Source organism: Vipera ursinii (genome assembly GCF_947247035.1).
Source record: "Vipera ursinii genome assembly, chromosome: 5".
In the NCBI taxonomy this organism is placed as follows: Eukaryota; Metazoa; Chordata; class Lepidosauria; order Squamata; family Viperidae; genus Vipera; species Vipera ursinii.
Window position 1 is genome coordinate 5,517,252 of NC_139518.1, and position 17,009 is coordinate 5,534,260.

The window sequence follows — 17,009 nt, forward strand, 5'->3', positions numbered from 1 at the left end:
CAACACAAACCAATAATTCTTACTTTAAGATTCAGAGGTTTATTTTTCTAATAATTTAGAACATAGCAAGCATAATAACACATCATCACATACATTAATAACCCATTGCAATGAGGACTATATAGTTATAGCAAATTCCAATAGGGCAGCTATAGGCCAATGGCAAATCAATCAGGTCCAGTCCCAACCATTTATACCCTTTCTTGTTCTACGACTGTAGGCAGATGGTCCGCTAACTTTTGCTGACTTCTGCTGACATTTGCTGACCTCTTACTGACTCTCTGATGACCTACTTTTCACATATACTTTCTGCTGAACATAACTTTCCAAATATACCCATGTACATTGGAACCTGCATCCATCAGCTACTTTTAGTTTCCTATTTCTCCCACGGTTATAATACTCATGTTCCAAATATACATAGACCTATCTACTATGCAATATCATATTGCACAGATTACAAATAGTACATTCGTATTGTGAAATAGTATAAAGTTCAAGTCAAAGCTTCGTATTGTTTTAAATCACTACTGTGGGGCCTATCACAGGTTTGCTCCAGCCTCATCTTGTTATATGAGGAGGGGGCTATATTTTCATCTCCCATACTACTCTATATTTACTTTTATCCTTTTAATGTTATTTAAATTTAATCCTGTGTGGGAATAGCACATAGTTTATAAGGATGTGGATGCAATGTAACTTTTACAACAGGGGCTTCATTGAGTTCTTTCACTCCTTCAGGCAACCGGAAACTGAAGGCCCTCAACAGGCTGGTGAGAAAGATGAAGATTTCAATTCTTGCCAGCTGCTCTCCCACACAGGAACGTTGACCTGTAGATAAGACAAGGCATGCATGAAGTGGATAATAATGATTGTCCTTTTGGCAGTTCCAAGAAGGGTCCACACCCATTTGCACTACTCAGGTGACCTTGATGACACAGAGAAACCTCAAGGTGGCCTCAACGACTCCCTGAAAGAAGGCAAATGACTAGTTGTCTGCAAGGAGTATAAATCCTTCCATTCCCCACCTTCCTGTCAGAGCTGAAGAAACTTCTTGGATGAGAAGTGAAACATCTTCAAAGAAAAAAAACAAAGTCCAGTTGCCTTGAAAAAAGCACCTTTGGAATAAAGCTACTTTCTCTCTTTTATTTTGTTTGTTGACACCCATCAGAGAGATGCCTTTAATTCAGTTTGTACTAAATGGTTCACCATTTCAAAGGAAAAGCTATACACCCATGAAAAAAAAATGATCTGACATGTTTTCCAGAGATGGGCCTACAAGAGGGAAATCACTTTCTCATCTCTCTCTGTCCACTATTTTCAATCAATCAATCAATGAATCAATGTCAATCAATTAGAATAAAGCTGGAAGGACTTTGGAGGTCTTGTAGTCCAACCCCCTCCTCCAATAGGAGACCCTATACAATTTCACGCAAGTGACTGTCCAGTCTCTTCTGAAAAACCTCCAGTGATGAAGCACCCACAACTTCTGAAGGCAAACTGTTCCACTGGTGAATTGTATAAAGGTAAAGGTAAAGGTTCCCCCACACATGCGTGCTAGTCGTTTCCAATTCTAGGGGCTGGTGCTCATCTCCGTTTCAAAGCCAAAGAGCCAGCACTTGTCCGAGGACGTCTCCGTAGTCATGTGGCTGGCATGACTAGACGCCAAAGGGGCACGGAATACTGTTACCTTCCCACCGTAGCGGTCCCTATTTTTCTACTTGCATTTTTACATGCTTTTGAACTGCTAGGTTGGCAGAAGCTGGGACGAGTAACAGGCGCTCACTCTGTTATGCGGAACTCGGGATTCAACCCGGCAAACTGCTGACCTTCTGATCGACAAGCTCAGCGTCCTAACCCACTGAGCCACCGCGTCCCTTGGTAAATTGTATACTAATACGTTATTCCACATTGCATTGTGTTACAGCTGGAGGAGATGGAGGTGGAATGGACATAATCTATAGGAATTCTCTTTCAGTGATCACACACATATTCTTGTTAGGGTTTTTTTTCTGCACCTGGCTGCCTGGACAAATGTGGGATTAACAGTCTGCAAAATAACCTTTCTTCCTGTCCTCTTCAGAGTAATTGCTATTGTGGCATTGGATTGCATTTTAAATCCTCAGGGATTTAAATATCCATTCTGAGATTGTCACTTTCAGAGTGGTGCAGCATGGCAGGTTTGCAGTGACTGCCATGGATCTGGCCCAAATTCTATTGAGTCCAAGATGTTGACTTTTATATTTTGTTTCTGTCTGAAGAACCTGCTCTGCAAAAGACTTATTGTCATGGATAGCTGTGATGCCATTGTGTGGGATGGAAATCAGCTTCTGCAGAAATTGGAGATGTCCTTCTTCAGACCACATTCTGTAGGGATGATGGACCACCAAAAGAGTCCAGTCCAGGTACCAAATAGGTCTGGATGGAGCACCAAGAGAATCTTATGTCTTGTCTGTTGTACAATCCTGGATGATTTGTGAAATATGGACATGGCCTGGGTGGTTACTCAAGAACCTGAGTGATGAGTCAAGAACCAGCTTTGATAACTCTTATTGCCATAGACAGATGAAAGTTCTGTAGGGATGGCAATCATTTTTTGCAGAAACTGGAGATGACTTTCAGATTATATTCTACATGAACAAAGGGCCATGAAAATAGTTTGGTTAAGATACTAGATAAGTCTGAATAGAATCAATCATGGGAATCTTATGCCTCATCTATTGTGGAGTCCTGGCTGATTTGTAAAATATGGAGATGGCCTGGATAGTTACGTCATCACTCATGAGTGCTTCTTTTTACTAGCAGAGTTTAATCACAGCTTGCTTTATCATTACAAGTCATTCTCAAATATCACAGGTGACTACCAATGGTCTCACAGCCACAAATCCATTTGAATGAAACTGGCCATTTCAACTGGGACTTCATCTGTCTATCTGTGCTATTGAATCTGGTTTGGTTTGCTTGGCAAATAAGTTATGCCAGAAGCTGGATGTGGGGAGAAATAATTTTCCTGCTTCCCTCAGTTACTTTGAATTCATTGACCATGTATCCTTCAGGGCCATCAATTGGAGTTGTGCTTTGCGGGCATAGAGGTTCCAGTCCTTCATGTTGGACTATACGCACAAGGTGATTTTTTGATATTCCTATTTAATTTGGTCATCGATGTGGATGAGCAGAGTCTGGGAATAGAGTGACATCAGTGTGTGATAACTGCCAAGTCTAGTGATCCCTAATAGCCAACTTCAAGGAAATAATCAGTTTCTTTGAATGTGACTTAAACCTGATAAATGGTTGGCTGAAGAAAAACAAGCTAAAGTTAAATTCAGACAGTAGCTTTTTGACAGAGTGCTTTAAATCTATTGGTGTGGTTAGACTTTGGTCAAACTGCTTTTTCAAAAAGAAATAATGCCAGATTGAGGAGACAATCTATCTCTTGCTGAGGAATGCCTGACAAGGTCCTGGTACCAAATTGCTCAGTAAGGTTTTTAGGAAGAGGAATGTTATTAATAAGATGAACATCTTAGTCTATCTTGTAACCTTTAATGGTAAGCTTTAGCTGAACTGTGTTACTGTGACCCCTGAAGAAGTATGCAAGATGTTGCTCTTACTGATTGGCTTGTAAGATGGGTTCATGGAAATGTATGCTTTTCAAAAAATGTATAAAAGGGGGTCCATTCCAACCAGTGGTGTTCCCATTTGTAACTTGCTTCTGGATAAAACTTTTATTGGCAAATAAAAATCTTTTCCTGTCCACTTTTCTGGGGTGGTTCATAAAGCCTGCACACCAGGTAAAAAGGACTAAGCTTTCTGGGACAAAAATAGCTTTTCATATCTATCATCACTGAATATGTCTCTTTGCTATCTGCACCATCAATGGAGAAGGATTCATTGGTGCACAAAAGATGGAAGCACTGTGGTAGGGGGAATGCTACAGTATTAAAATGGCAGAGCTTAATGCATCTGGAACTATAAATCTGTGGTCCAATTTTATTGGTAAGATGCTACAACCAAATGGTTGGATTTAACTAACAATTTTGCCCCAGAGAAAATTGTGCAATCTTGTACCGTATTTTCTGGCGTATAAGATGACTTTTTAACTCATGAAAATCTTCTCAACAGTCGGGGGTCGTCTTATACGCCCAGTTGTCTTATACGCCCAGTCGTCTTATATGCCGGAAAATATGGTAGTCTTATACAGCGAGTATAGCCCAAACCCTATACCCGTATTTTTCAGATCATAAGACACACTTTCCCCCCAAAAAAGTATGGGGGGAAACGAGGGTGTGTCTTATGGTCTGAAACTGATCCGTATGGCCAGCCCCAACCTCCACAAGTGGAAAGCAAGGGAGATTGCCAGGAGCACAAATCAGCACGTGCTGAGAAACGCCGATCTCACGCTCCTGCAATCTCCCTCGCTCGGTTTCAGCTTCCTTTGCTACAAGAGAAAGCAGGCTGAAACGGAGTGAGGGAGATTGCAGGAATGCGAATCGGCTGATCTCGCGCTGCTGCAATCTCCCTTGTTTCAGCCTGCTTTCTCTTGTAGCAAGGGAAGCTGAAACCGAGTGAGAGAGATTGCAGGAGCGCGAGATCGGCTGATTCGCGTTCCTCGCAATCTCCCGTGCTCCACTTCAGCTTGCTTTCTGCAAGAGAAAGCCAGGCCGCAGGGCCGCCTCCGCAGGTACTGCTCTAACGTGGAGAGGGAAGGACAAAGAGGGAGGGAAGGAAGAAAGGAAGGAAGGAAAGAAGGAAGAGACAATGGGAGAGGTAGGGAGAGAGAGAAATAGAGAGAGAGAGGGAGGGAGAGAGAGAAGGAGAAAGAAATAGGGAGGGAAAGAAAGGGAGAGAGAGAGAAGGAGAAAGAAAGGGAGAGAAATAGAGGGAGAGAGAGAAAGAGGGAGAGGGAAAGAGAGGGAGAGAAAGAAAGGGAGAGAGAGAGAAAGAGGGAGAGAGAGACAAGGAGAAAGAAAGAGGGAGGGGAAAAGAGGGAGAGAGAGAAAGGGAGAAATAGAGGGAAAGAGAAAAATAGAGAGGGAGAGAAAGAGGGAGAGAGAGAGGAGAGAGAAAGGAAGGGAAATAGAGGGAGAGAGAGAAAGAGGGAGAAATAGAGGGAAAGAGAAAAATAGAGAGGGAAAGAAAGAGGGAGAGAGAGACAAGGAGAAAGAAAGAGGGAGGGAAATGAAGAGAGAAAGAGGGAGAAATAGAGGGAAAGAGAAAAAATAGGGAGAGGAAGAGGGAGAGGGAGAGAAAGGGAGAGAGAGAAAGAAGGAGAGAGAGGAGAGAGAAAGAAAGAGGGAGGGGGAGAGAGGGAGAGAAAGAGAAGGAGAGAGAGAAATTAAATTAGTAACATGATTGTTAAGTGAATCTGGTTTCCCCACTAACTTTGCTTGTCAGAAGGTTGCAAAAGGCAATCACATGACCCTGGAATAATGTGACCATCATAAATATGAATCGATTGCCAAGCCTCTGAATGTAAATCACATGACCCTCGGGATGCTGCAATGGTCATAAGTGTTATAAATGGTCATAAGTCACTTTTTTCAGTGCCATCGTAACTTTGAACGGTCACTAAGTAAATCATTGTAAGCCGAGGACTACCTGTACTTTATCATTTTTTCCTTTTTTGGGGGGGGGTTATGTTTTTGACACCTTGCTGGGCAACTGGTGGTACTCGGACATTGCCTTGTCCTAAAAGTGGTACAATGGATGAAAAGGTTGAAAAGCCCTGTTTTAGTATACCGGTACTATTTGGTTCAGAATATTTTTTTCTTGTTTTCCTGCTCTAAAAACTGGGTGCGTCTTATGGTCAGGTGCGTCTTATGGTCCGAAAAATACGGTAATTGAACAGGAAAAGTAGGGGGTCGTTTTATACGACCAGTCATCTTATACGCCGGAAAATACGGTATATTTCTTACAAAGCTCTACTGATTACAATCTAAATTTAACTAGCATTTATTTGTACTTCAACAATTTCAGCCTAAGGGGAAATTCAATCTCTCATACTTTTGAAACTAGAAGGATTTCAGATTACTTGGCTTTCTATTCAGATCATGATTTGAGAACAACTGAGTGATGGAGGTGATGAGAATGTATAAGTGATAAACTGCTTTGGGCTCAAGGACGTACTTATTCCGAATGGCAGAAATTCTTCTCGTTCAGTGAATTTCCCATCCTTATCTAAAAAGTGATTTGGGTTGAATTCTTTAGGTGTCTCCCATTGTTCAGGATCAAGAAGAACAGAATGCAAGTTTAGGCCAATAACAGTCCCCTGTAAAAAAAGATGATTAAACAGAGCATTTTTATAAGAGAAACATGCAAAAAAAAACAACCAATATTGATGAAACACTTGGTTTAGCTTGTCACAGTGGACCCATATTTGTTCATTCTCAAAACAGATTCTGAGAACAGTAGCTGCTCAATTATTTAGCTTCCTTTCTCCCCTCCCTCCCATTAAAACAGAGAGCTGGGTGTATATTTCTTTATTATACCAGATTGGACAAAGGAACAGTATAAGGTAAAGGTAAAGTTTCCCCCGCACATGCGTGCTAGTCGTTTCTGACTCTAGGGGCTGGTGCTCATCTCCGTTTCAAAGCCAAAGAGCCAGCGCTTGTCCGAGGACATCTCCATGGTCATGTGGCCGGCATGACTAGACGCCAAAGGTGCATGGAGCGCTGTTACCTTCCCACCGTAGTGGTTCCTATTTTTCTACTTGCATTTTTACGTGCTTTTGAACTGCTAGGTTGGCAGAAGCTGGGACGAGTAACAGGCACTCACTCTGCTACGCGGCACTCAGGATTCAACCCGGCAAACTGCCGACCTTCTGATCGACAAGCTCAGCATCCTAACCCACTGAGCCACCGCGTCCCTTAAGGAACAGTATACATGACTACAATTTTGAACTTAAATCCAGCCTGCTCTCTCTCTTGTTATCTTTCTAGAATAAATAAATGTTTATGGTTCTAGCTTTAAAATCTGAGAGGTGTTTGGTTTTAAACCCATAATTTATCCTCAAAAAAGTTTGTTATTCTTGCTTATTCAATTTTGCATGACTACATTGGCAGTTCCTGAACAGAGAGCTTCTGTCCAGCTGCCATATTTAGCTTTCCATTCCATGTTGAGCTACTGGAATGCAGCCTGAATACATTTCTTACCTTTGGGATGTGGTAACCCTTCAGGTTCACATCCTTTGTACTTTGCCTGGGAACCCCAGCTAGCAAGATATATTTCACACGCTGCATTTCATGAATCACAGCATTGGTGTAGGGCAGCTTCTTCCGATCCTGATAGGAAATTGACCCCGATAAGCCAAACACATCTTCCATCTCCTTCTGGACTTTCTCTAGGAAAAAAAAAGATGGAAATAGAAAGTGTTTCATTTGTTTGTTTTTGAATGTCGTTCTTTAGTGGTGGAAACCAAGAATGCACTAAGACAGTAGCTTGTCCACTCCAAAGATAAAACACCCAGACCCAACTGAGCAATGTGACATATGCAGTTACAATGCAATGAGACATGTGCAGATCTGTACAAAGGTGAAACTAAACAACTACTCCACAAGGACATGGCACAATGTAGGAGCTCAAACCAATCGGGACAAGATTAAGCAGTCCATGTGCATTTGAAAGACAAAGGCCATTCTTTTGAAGACAGCAAATGTTGTGTATTCACATGTTAATAAGTTACACTCGTTAAAGATTCGTAATACACAAAGTTCGGAGTTGAGGTAAAACCGCGGCAGCTTTTGACAGCTGTCAAAAGCTGCCGGGAAGCGACTACGCAGGCGCAACCATTTGACAGCTCTCGGCTGTCAAGAACTGCCGGCTACTGCACAGGCGTAAGCAGTTTGAAAGCTCTGAGCTGTCAAAGCTCGCAGACGCCGATTGGTCCAACCAAACAGCGGGAAACCGGCACTGCCCTGATTGGCCGTCGACCGGCCAGCTGAAGTATAAATAGAAGTGTTGTTAACCTGTTCTTTGCCCGGTTCCAAAATAAAGAGCTTTCCGTTAGCTAGCTATCTTGCCTGCTTCTTCCACTGACAGAGCACTGGCGACGAGGATGGGATCTACTGCTTCGCGCTGCTGAAGTCACTAGCCAAGGGAAAGAAGAGATTTTTTTTCCTTGGCTCTGAGCTAAGTCACAGCTGAAGTCACCAGCTAGAAGCACAGCTTCCCCAACACCCGCAAAGCAGTACCCACAACTGGGACAGTATGGCCAACCTCGGCCACATCCGCGAATTCAACATTCGCCACCCAGAGTGCTGGGAGTCGCACTGGGGCCAGGTAGAAGGGTTCCTGTTGGTCAATAAGATAATGGACGACTGAGCCAAGGCAGCAGTGCTCCTTTGCCTCAGCGGACCCGCCGTATACGATGTGGCCATAGGACTGTTCAGCCCAGAGCCCATCGCCACCATTCCGTACACTGAACTCACAGAGGGACTGAGTAAGCATTTTATGCCGACCAAGTCCGAGCTGTTCTGGCGAGTGAACTTCACCCGGCGCTTACAACTCCCCGAGGAATCCACCACCGACTTCATAGCATGAGTCAGGCATGCCGCACGCCGATGCCGGTTCCCTGATCTGGAGGACCGGATCCATGACCAGGTAGTCATCGGGCTGAAGGACGAGCGCCTACGGAAGAAGCTAATCGCCAAACCCACCTTAACTTTGGCCGAAGTCTCCATGGAAGTCGTGGCTTATGAAGACAGTCACAGCGAAAACCCCAGACCTCCTGACAGCGGACCATACGGGTCCCTGCACCAAGAGGACATTGCCCACAGTGTCACAGAGGGGAATGACGTCTCCACCAACATTGATGCCATCCAACGTAGATTTGAGAAGCTCAAGATCCAACGCGACAACCAAGGGGGCCCCCCACACAACAAAAACACCAACCAGCAAGGCATCAGAGCCAAATGCGCCAGCTGTGGGGGAAACCACCCGAGAGCATTGTGCCGTTTCCGCAGTGCCAAATGCCACGGCTGTGGCAAAACGGGACACCTCAGAGCTGTATGCCATAGCCTGAGCCGAGAGAACCTGCATGAATTAGAGGTGACATCCGCAGGTACGGACCCACCAACGTCTAGCGGGAAAAAAACCTCTAGGTCCCTAGTATTGTCAGGGAAAGTATGGGGGAGGGTACAGTCCATCTAGTGCTTAAGCCCAAAGTTAAAGTGAGCGTCCTGCTCCACGGGGTTTCCTGTGAGATGGAGGTCGATTCAGGATCCTTGGTCTCCCTCATCTCTTGGGGAACTTACAAAAATATTTGCAGCCAGAGCCGGCAGCAACCTGCCTTACGACCCACCAATTTACGCCTGGCCGATTTCCAAAAAAAACCCATCACTCAAGGGAAAAGCCATAATTCTGACAGAATTTAGGCACCTCAAAGGGTCCCTCACAATTCTAGTTACGCAAGAAAATTGAACCAGCTTACTAGGACTTGACTGGTTCGAGGCTTTAGGAATAGCACTAACAGGCGTCAATTCCACTCAGTCTTTAAGCCTAGAAGCTGTCTGCCAACAGTTCGCTGACGTGTTGGATGGCTCGTTAGGGAAGTATACCGGCCCCCCAGTGTCACTAAAATTAAACCCCAATGTAATGCCCATAAGAATTAAAGCTAGGAGAGTCCCGTTCGCGCTAAAAAACAAAACCACAGCGGAACCTGACCTGCCCATTCAGCATAGAACCCTCACTGTCGGCCAAGCCGTCTGGGCTAGGAACTACGGGGGAGGGAACAAATGGATTCAGGGGGTTGTACTAGAGCAGACTGGACCCTTGTCATACATCATTGATACCGAAAACAACGACCACCTACGCCGGCACATCGACCAATTGCGTCAACGAAGCCCTCAAAACATTGGGGGAAGGGGTAGCAACGAAATCCCAACACATCACATTCCCCCCAGACCAAGCACACCACCCCCACCACACACATCTAACGGGAGGAACCCGGAACCCCGTGAGTCAAACGCCAACCCAGACACATCACCCCCCGAGCCAAGGGAAGCAGAACCTCCAGAGGGAATACCCCTCCGACGTTCTGAGAGAACAAGGAAACCCCCCGCGTACTTAAAAGACTTTGAATGGGGAACGTCACGAAAAAACACCCGGAAGAATCTCCACACCAGTCTGGGAGAGGGGTACGGGGTGTTGTGTATTCACATGTTAATAAGTTACACTCGTTAAAGATTCGTAATACACAAAGTTCGGAGTTGAGGTAAAACCGCGGCAGCTTTTGACAGCTGTCAAAAGCTGCTGGGAAGCGACTACACAGGCGCAACCGTTTGACAGCTCTCGGCTGTCAAGAACCGCCTGGTACCGTGCAGGCACAAGCAGTTTGACAGCTCCGAGCTGTCAAAGCTCGCAGACGCCGATTGGTCCAACCAAACAGCGGGAAACCGGCACTGCCCTGATTGGCCGTCGACTGGCCAGCTGAAGTATAAATAGAAGCGTTGTTAACCTGTTCTTTGCCCGGTTCCAAAATAAAGAGCTTTCCGTTAGACAGCTGTCTTGCCTGCTTCTTCCACTGACAGAGCAGCAAAGTCCACATTTTAGAGACGGTCATTAAGTTTGAAAAAGGGCTAAAAGAGGCCATTTATGTTAACATTGAGCAGCCCTCTCTCAACCAACAGAAGGAGAGGGATAAGACATCACCCATCTCCAGTCCACAATACAGATTTCACAACCAATTGGATCCTGATTCAGGTAACCCTGAGGGCAAAGATAAACCCCCAAGGGACCTCAGGAGCTCTCACCGAGAGTGCTAATGACCAGAAGACTGCAAAGAAATACAATACTTCCATTCCTCTTCCCATCCTCCAGGCAAAACCTGACCTTCCATCCCCCCACTATCTAGTCTCAACTGTCAATACCTATCCTTCCATCCCCTTCCCTTTCCCCCATCAAGGAAAACAAACAAACAAACAATCCAACTGCCTTTTGAAAAAGCATCTTTGAGTTATCTGTTAGGTGTGTGACAAATTCCTCCTCATGTTCCTCTAAATAATCATCTGAGCTCTCCTTCCCTAAGGAGGGTCCTGGTGACCTTAAACAGATTCATTGGGCAGCACTCAGGTATAAGGTAGGATTTAATGGCAACTCTGACCCATGTTCAGTTAGATTTATTCTTTGTATTCCTCCAGTAGCTGTCTCTTGTCCATTTTTGACACCATCAATTCCTCCATAAATTACAGGACTATCAGGAATAATAATAATAAGAATAATAATAATAATAATAATAATAATAATAATAATAATAATAATAATAATAATAATAATAATAATATAAAGTTGGAAGGGACCTTGGAGGTCATCTAGTCCAACCCCCTGCTCAGGCAGGAAACCCTATACCATTTCAGGCAAATGGCTGTCCAGTCTCTTCTTAAAAACCTCCAGTGTTGGAGCATTCACCACCTCTGGAGGCAGGTTGTTCCACCGGTTAATTGTTCTAACTGTCAGGAAGTTTCTCCTTAGTTCTAGGTTGCTTCTCTCCTTGACTAGTTTCCATCCATTGCTTCTTGTCCTGCCTTCAGGTGCTTTGGAGAATAGACCAGGAAGACAGTGCATGGGCACAATCCTGTACATGGTTCTGGCTGCTTTCTGATTCCAGGCTGTAACCAGAACATTCACAAGAAAATGCAGCAGAGTCCCTGAGACATCCACCAATTCCCTCTACAACCTGAGTGGGTCCATCAAACACTGAGGATACACCATTTGAGTAGATTTAGCCTCCCTGCAAAGGTGTGTGTGTACAGCATTGGAAAATCTCAAAGACACCATGGTATAGTCTGACCATGACCGGGGGGTGGGTAATGATAAATTCCCCTCTGTTCAGACAAAAAAATCATATCTGGTGCATGTTCACTGTCCTGGATTGGCCAAGTTGCTAACCTTAACCCTAACCCTATAGATACAGAGCTATCTAAGTGGGTAAATGGAAGGAAGAATGTTCCTATGGCATTTTAGCCATAGCTCCCAGTGCCCATGGGACTCTTCACTTTCCACAACCACACACACTGGTGTCTACCATTGGTCAGGATTCAAAGAAGGTCTTTGTATATACATTCTTTGCTTTCCTTTAATACTGCTAAATGTCATGGTTTTGCTTGTAGGGTCAGCAATCTTCATAGGAAAATTATTATGATTAATAGGTTGAGTTCATCGTTCAATAGCCCTTAGTATTTCAAATTTCTCTGTCTTTTAAAACCTGAGAGTAACCCTTGTTTCTCTTACCCATGTCTGTCTCACCTTGGATGTCAGGATGATTGGTCAAGAGGAGCAGTGCCCACTTCAGAGTAGCGAAGGTTGTGTCTGTTCCAGCAGCAAAAAAATCAAAAATACACTGAGCCAGGTTTTCTTCACTGTAGGTCGAATCGGGGTCATTCCTGCTCTGAAGTTTAAAATGGAAAATGAAAAATACAATTATTTCTATGCGGATCTTTTGTGGATATTTTCCATGAGAATAAATATATTCTTGGCAGTTAGATAGAAAAATCAATGCAGGAGAGTAAAAAAATAAAGTGGTAGATTCAAAATGTATAATTCCCTATCTTAAAGTAGTCTAGATCAAAGAGAGGTTCAGCCTTGGAAGAACTTGAATGCATTTTCTTTTCTTTTCTTTTATGTTTGGTTGATTGGTTGGTTACTTCAGTAAATGTTTGACAACATGACTAAAGTAGTCAACCAGAAAAATGCCATGGACATAATTTACTTCGACTTCAGTAAGGCCAACGTACACTATGACCTACTACTTGATACAATAGAAAAAAGTGGGTTAGATAGCGTTACTAGCAGATTGATTCAGAAGTGGCTGACTAACCGCACTCAACATGTAGTCCTTAACAGAACTGCATCTACCATATTTTCCGGCGTATAAGACAACTGGGCTTATAAGATGACCCCCTACTTTTCCTGTTAAATTACCGTATTTTTCGGACCATAAGACGCACCTGACCATAAGACGCACCCAGTTTTTAGAGCAGGAAAACAAGAAAAAAATATTCTGAACCAAATAGTACCGGTATACTAAAACAGGGCTTTTCAACCTTTTCATCCATTGTACCACTTTTAGGACAAGGCAATGTCCGAGTACCACCAGTCGCCCAGCAAGGTGTCAAAAACTTGACCCCCCCCAAAAGGAAAAAAATGATAAAGTACAGGTAGTCCTCGGCTTACAATAATTCACTTAGTGACTGTTCAAAGTTACGACGGCACTGAAAAAGTGACTTATGACCATTTTTCACACTTATGACCATTGCAGCATCCCCAGGGTCATGTGATTTACATTCAGATGCTTGGCAATCGATTCATATTTATGATGGTCACATTGTTCCAGGGTCATGTGATTGCCTTTTGCAACCTTCTGACAAGCAAAGTTAGTGGGGAAACCAGATTCACTTAACAATCATGTTACTAATTTAATTTCTCTCTCTCCTTCTCTTTCTCTCCCTCTCCCTCTTTCTCTCCCTCTTTTTCTCTTTCCCTCTATTTCTCCCTCTTTCTCTCTCCATTTCCCTCCCTCTTTCTTTCTCCTTGTCTCTCTCCCTCTTTCTCTCCCTCTCTATTTTTCTCTTTCCCTCTATTTCTCCCTTTCTCTCTCTCCCTCTATTTCCCTCCCTCTTTCTTTCTCCTTGTCTCTCTCTCTCTTTCTTTCTCTCCCTTTCCCTCTCCCTCTTTCTCTCTCTCCCTCTATTTCCCTCCCTTTCTTTCTCCTTCTCTCTCGCTCTTTCTCTCCCTCTCTATTTTTCTTTCTCTCTATTTCTCCCTTTCTCTCTCTCCCTCTATTTCCCTCCCTCTTTTCTCCTTGTCTCTCTCTCCCTCTTTGTCTTTCTCTCCCTTTGTTTCTCTCCCTCTCTCTTTCCCTCTCCCTCTTTCTCTCTCTCCCTCTATTTCTCTCCCTTTCTTTCTCCTCCTCTCTCTCTCCCTCTTTCTCTCCCTCCCTATTTCTTTCTCCTTCCCTCTCTTTCTCTCTCTCTTTCTATTTCTCTCTCTCCCTCCCTCTCCCATTGTCCCTTCCTTCTTTCCTTCCTTCCTTTCTTCCTTCCCTCCCTCTTTGTCCTTCCCTCTCCACATTAGAGCAGTACCTGCGGAGGTGGCCCTGTAGCCTGGCTTTCTCTTGCAGAAAGCAAGCTGAAACGGAGTAAGGGAGATTGCCAGGAATGCGAATCAGCCGATCTCGCGCTCCTGCAATCTCCCTCCCTCAGTTTCAGCTTCCCTTGCTACAAGAGAAAGCAGGCTGAAACGAGGCAGATTGCAGCAGCGCGAGATCAGCCGATTCGCATTCCTGGCAATCTCCCTTACTCCGTTTCAGCCTGTTTTCTCTTGTAGCAAGGGAAGCTGAAACCAAGCGAGGGAGATTGCAGGAAAAAAGGGGAAAGGTGCTTCCGGTGAAAAGATGGTCAATGCACAACACCCCCAGGGACAGATCCCTAGAGCTCTCTGAAAGGTTTTTTTGCTGCACGTGTTGCTTTTTCAACTGAACAAGAGAAGGAACCAGCATTCCTTTAGTTCAGGGGTGTCAAACAGCCGGCCCACAGGCCGGATGCATCATAGCGAAACTGCGCTCACCCCATTGCTGGCAATGGCAAAAAAAGTCACGATACGTCGCGACATGTCACGTGACGTTGTTAGTTTGACACCCCTGCTTCAGTTTATATGAATCTCCTGGGTTCCGGAGAGTCCTAGAATCATCCCACAAGATCCTCCAGGGAGCCCTGGTCTACAAGTAAATTCAACAGCTTCAACAGCTGGGGGGGGCGGTGCTGCAATCACTTTGTTGTTGAAAAAGCAGCTATTTCGGAATTTATTTTTCCTCCCACAGACTCCCAAGTCTAATATTGCAGAGGCTTAATGTAACTCTTACTTAGAAGCAACCAGAATTTAGCATGGGCTAAATTCAGAATGGGAGATGAATGAAAAAGAAAAGAAAAAAATCCAAAGAAGATAGTTCCAGTAGCTCCCCTTGTTTATTTATATTGAGGAATGTAATCATTCCTTGTCCAAGTATTGAACCACAATAAACCCATACCTTCTCCATCTGTAGTAGATAGTGATCAATGAAATCTTGTGGTTCATGCAGAGAACTGGATTCCTTGTGTTTCTCTATTTCCTGCTTTGCAAAGGAAAGGATCAGCTCTCTAGATGCCTGGGCCACCTTGTGAGGGCCTGGAAGGTACTTCATTATTTGTGGAAACAAACCGTACATCTCATAAAAAAGGAAGAAGAAAAGTTATTTATTTCCTACCACAATTAGAAAAGACTCCCAAGCAGCTGACAGTAATAGACAGCATTTAATAACCAAAGAAAAACATTACAAACCCTACATGGTGTCAGACCTCAAGAACGCTCCAGAAAGGAGCCTACATGGTGTCAGACCTCAAGAACGCTCCAGAAAAGCTATTTACAAATTCTTTACAGATAATGTTGGAGGCAAATAGATCATTATAAAGCTATTATAAAATTATCTTATTCTTCTCATTGTCCCCAGGAGCCTTTGTAAATATGATTACTTGTGGCTAACTGAGCTATGATGTAATTAATTAGGCCAGTTGGATTTACATGCCATCTAAATAATGCATTAACTACAATTGTTGAATTTCCACAGTCTGCTAGCTTGTGATCTAGTATGCTGAGTTAGCATCTCAGAATCCAAAATGGATATCTCAGTTCAGAGAGATTCAGAGGCTTCCAACCCTGGTAGTGTTTTACAAAATATGTTTCAACCAAAATCACCTATGAGATAAACTGGAATCAGAATTATGAACATGTGATGTGCTTAACAACCACTGTGATTCAGAACAATAATGGTAAAAATAGCTGTAAAATCAAGTCCAATCACATGGTGACTCAAATGACACATTATGACAGCAACACTTTACAACCAAAATTGGGACTCGATTATGATTACAAGGTGTATAATCCTAGGTTATATATAAATAAGTCTGGTATCAAGATCAAGATATATCATTCTTCCTCTTTCTTCCTCATTATTCAGACCCCACTAGGATATTATATATAGTTCTCTACTCTGTGCTTTAAGAACAACATTTCTAAATTAGGGTGTTTTGAGGTAGAACAGCTGAGATGACAAGAGTCTTGGAAGGAAAAACTTAAAAGGAACAATTGGGAGCAGTACAAGCAGTGGTGGGATTCAACCAGTTCGCACCACTTCTGGAGAACCAGTAGCTAGTTTTTTGTTGCCCAGGCCCAGAACGGACTTCTGGAAGCGACATCCACACAGAGAACCAGTTGTTCACATATTTGAATCCCACCACTGCGTACAAAAGACTGTCCCAGGAAGTGGTGGTTGAAACATATGGCATGGTTGGCCAGCTGCTGGTGATACTAAAATGATGGATTCCTTCATAGGTAGAATCACTTTGGTTTAGTGGTCTATGCACAAGTCTAGAAACTGAGAAACTCTGAATTCTAGTCCCAACTCAAGCACTAAATCAGACGGAAATATAATTGGTGTGGGAACTTTGTCTCTTTAGTAGAAAACATGACTCACAATATGGAAAAAGTTACCAGTGAAATTCACAAGTGTTTCAAGGGCTTGAGTTAGCTTTTGGTAGTTTTCATCTTCAGGAGCAAATTGACATCCAAAACTCAAAGCACATATGATATTACAAACTGCATTTAGTATTGGAAGTGATGGATCAAATGGCTGTCCTGCAAATGAAGGTATTTTATAATGAATACTTAAGGAACAGGGCTTGTAAAGGGGATGAAGGAAGAGAATTGGGAACTCTGCCAATTATTTCAAAAAAAATTTAAAAATCAAATCAAATACATCTGTTTTTTTAAAAAATTACAGACAGAGATTTGAGTCATTACCCCAAATTGCATACCTTTTTTTTGTCTAAAAATCTCCACCAACGTCTGAGCTGCGTCTTCTATCTGATACTCAATGCTTTTCTTTCCCAGGCCCAGCTTCCGCAGAGAAGTGATGGCAATGTGTCGCTGCTGTTTCCAGATGTGGCCATTGGAGAAAACAATACCTGAGGGCATCAGCAGAGAAT

The 17,009-nt window shown here is 43.5% G+C and overlaps 1 protein-coding gene and 1 long non-coding RNA gene across 2 annotated transcripts in view; one reads left to right on the forward strand and one right to left on the reverse strand.

The window, feature by feature from the left end:
• Nucleotides 1–431: 431 nt before the first annotated feature.
• The window catches only part of LOC310641156 (cytochrome P450 2J5-like), an 86,089-nt gene continuing 69,511 nt past the window's right edge, over nt 432–17,009 (reverse strand). The window contains exons 4-10 of the mRNA XM_083363986.1: nt 16,839–16,988; nt 16,499–16,659; nt 15,017–15,193; nt 12,238–12,379; nt 7,149–7,336; nt 6,124–6,265; nt 432–831 (exon numbers count right to left, since the gene is read on the reverse strand). Coding sequence (XP_083220112.1) covers nt 647–831; nt 6,124–6,265; nt 7,149–7,336; nt 12,238–12,379; nt 15,017–15,193; nt 16,499–16,659; nt 16,839–16,988 — 1,145 coding nt within the window. The 3' untranslated portion in view covers nt 432–646. The remainder of the gene's footprint in view (nt 832–6,123; nt 6,266–7,148; nt 7,337–12,237; nt 12,380–15,016; nt 15,194–16,498; nt 16,660–16,838; nt 16,989–17,009) is intronic.
• On the forward strand, nt 2,381–16,970 carry LOC310641219. The gene is made up of 3 exons (XR_014492694.1): nt 2,381–2,405; nt 3,057–3,126; nt 16,915–16,970. It is a non-coding gene; the product is annotated as an uncharacterized lncRNA (long non-coding RNA).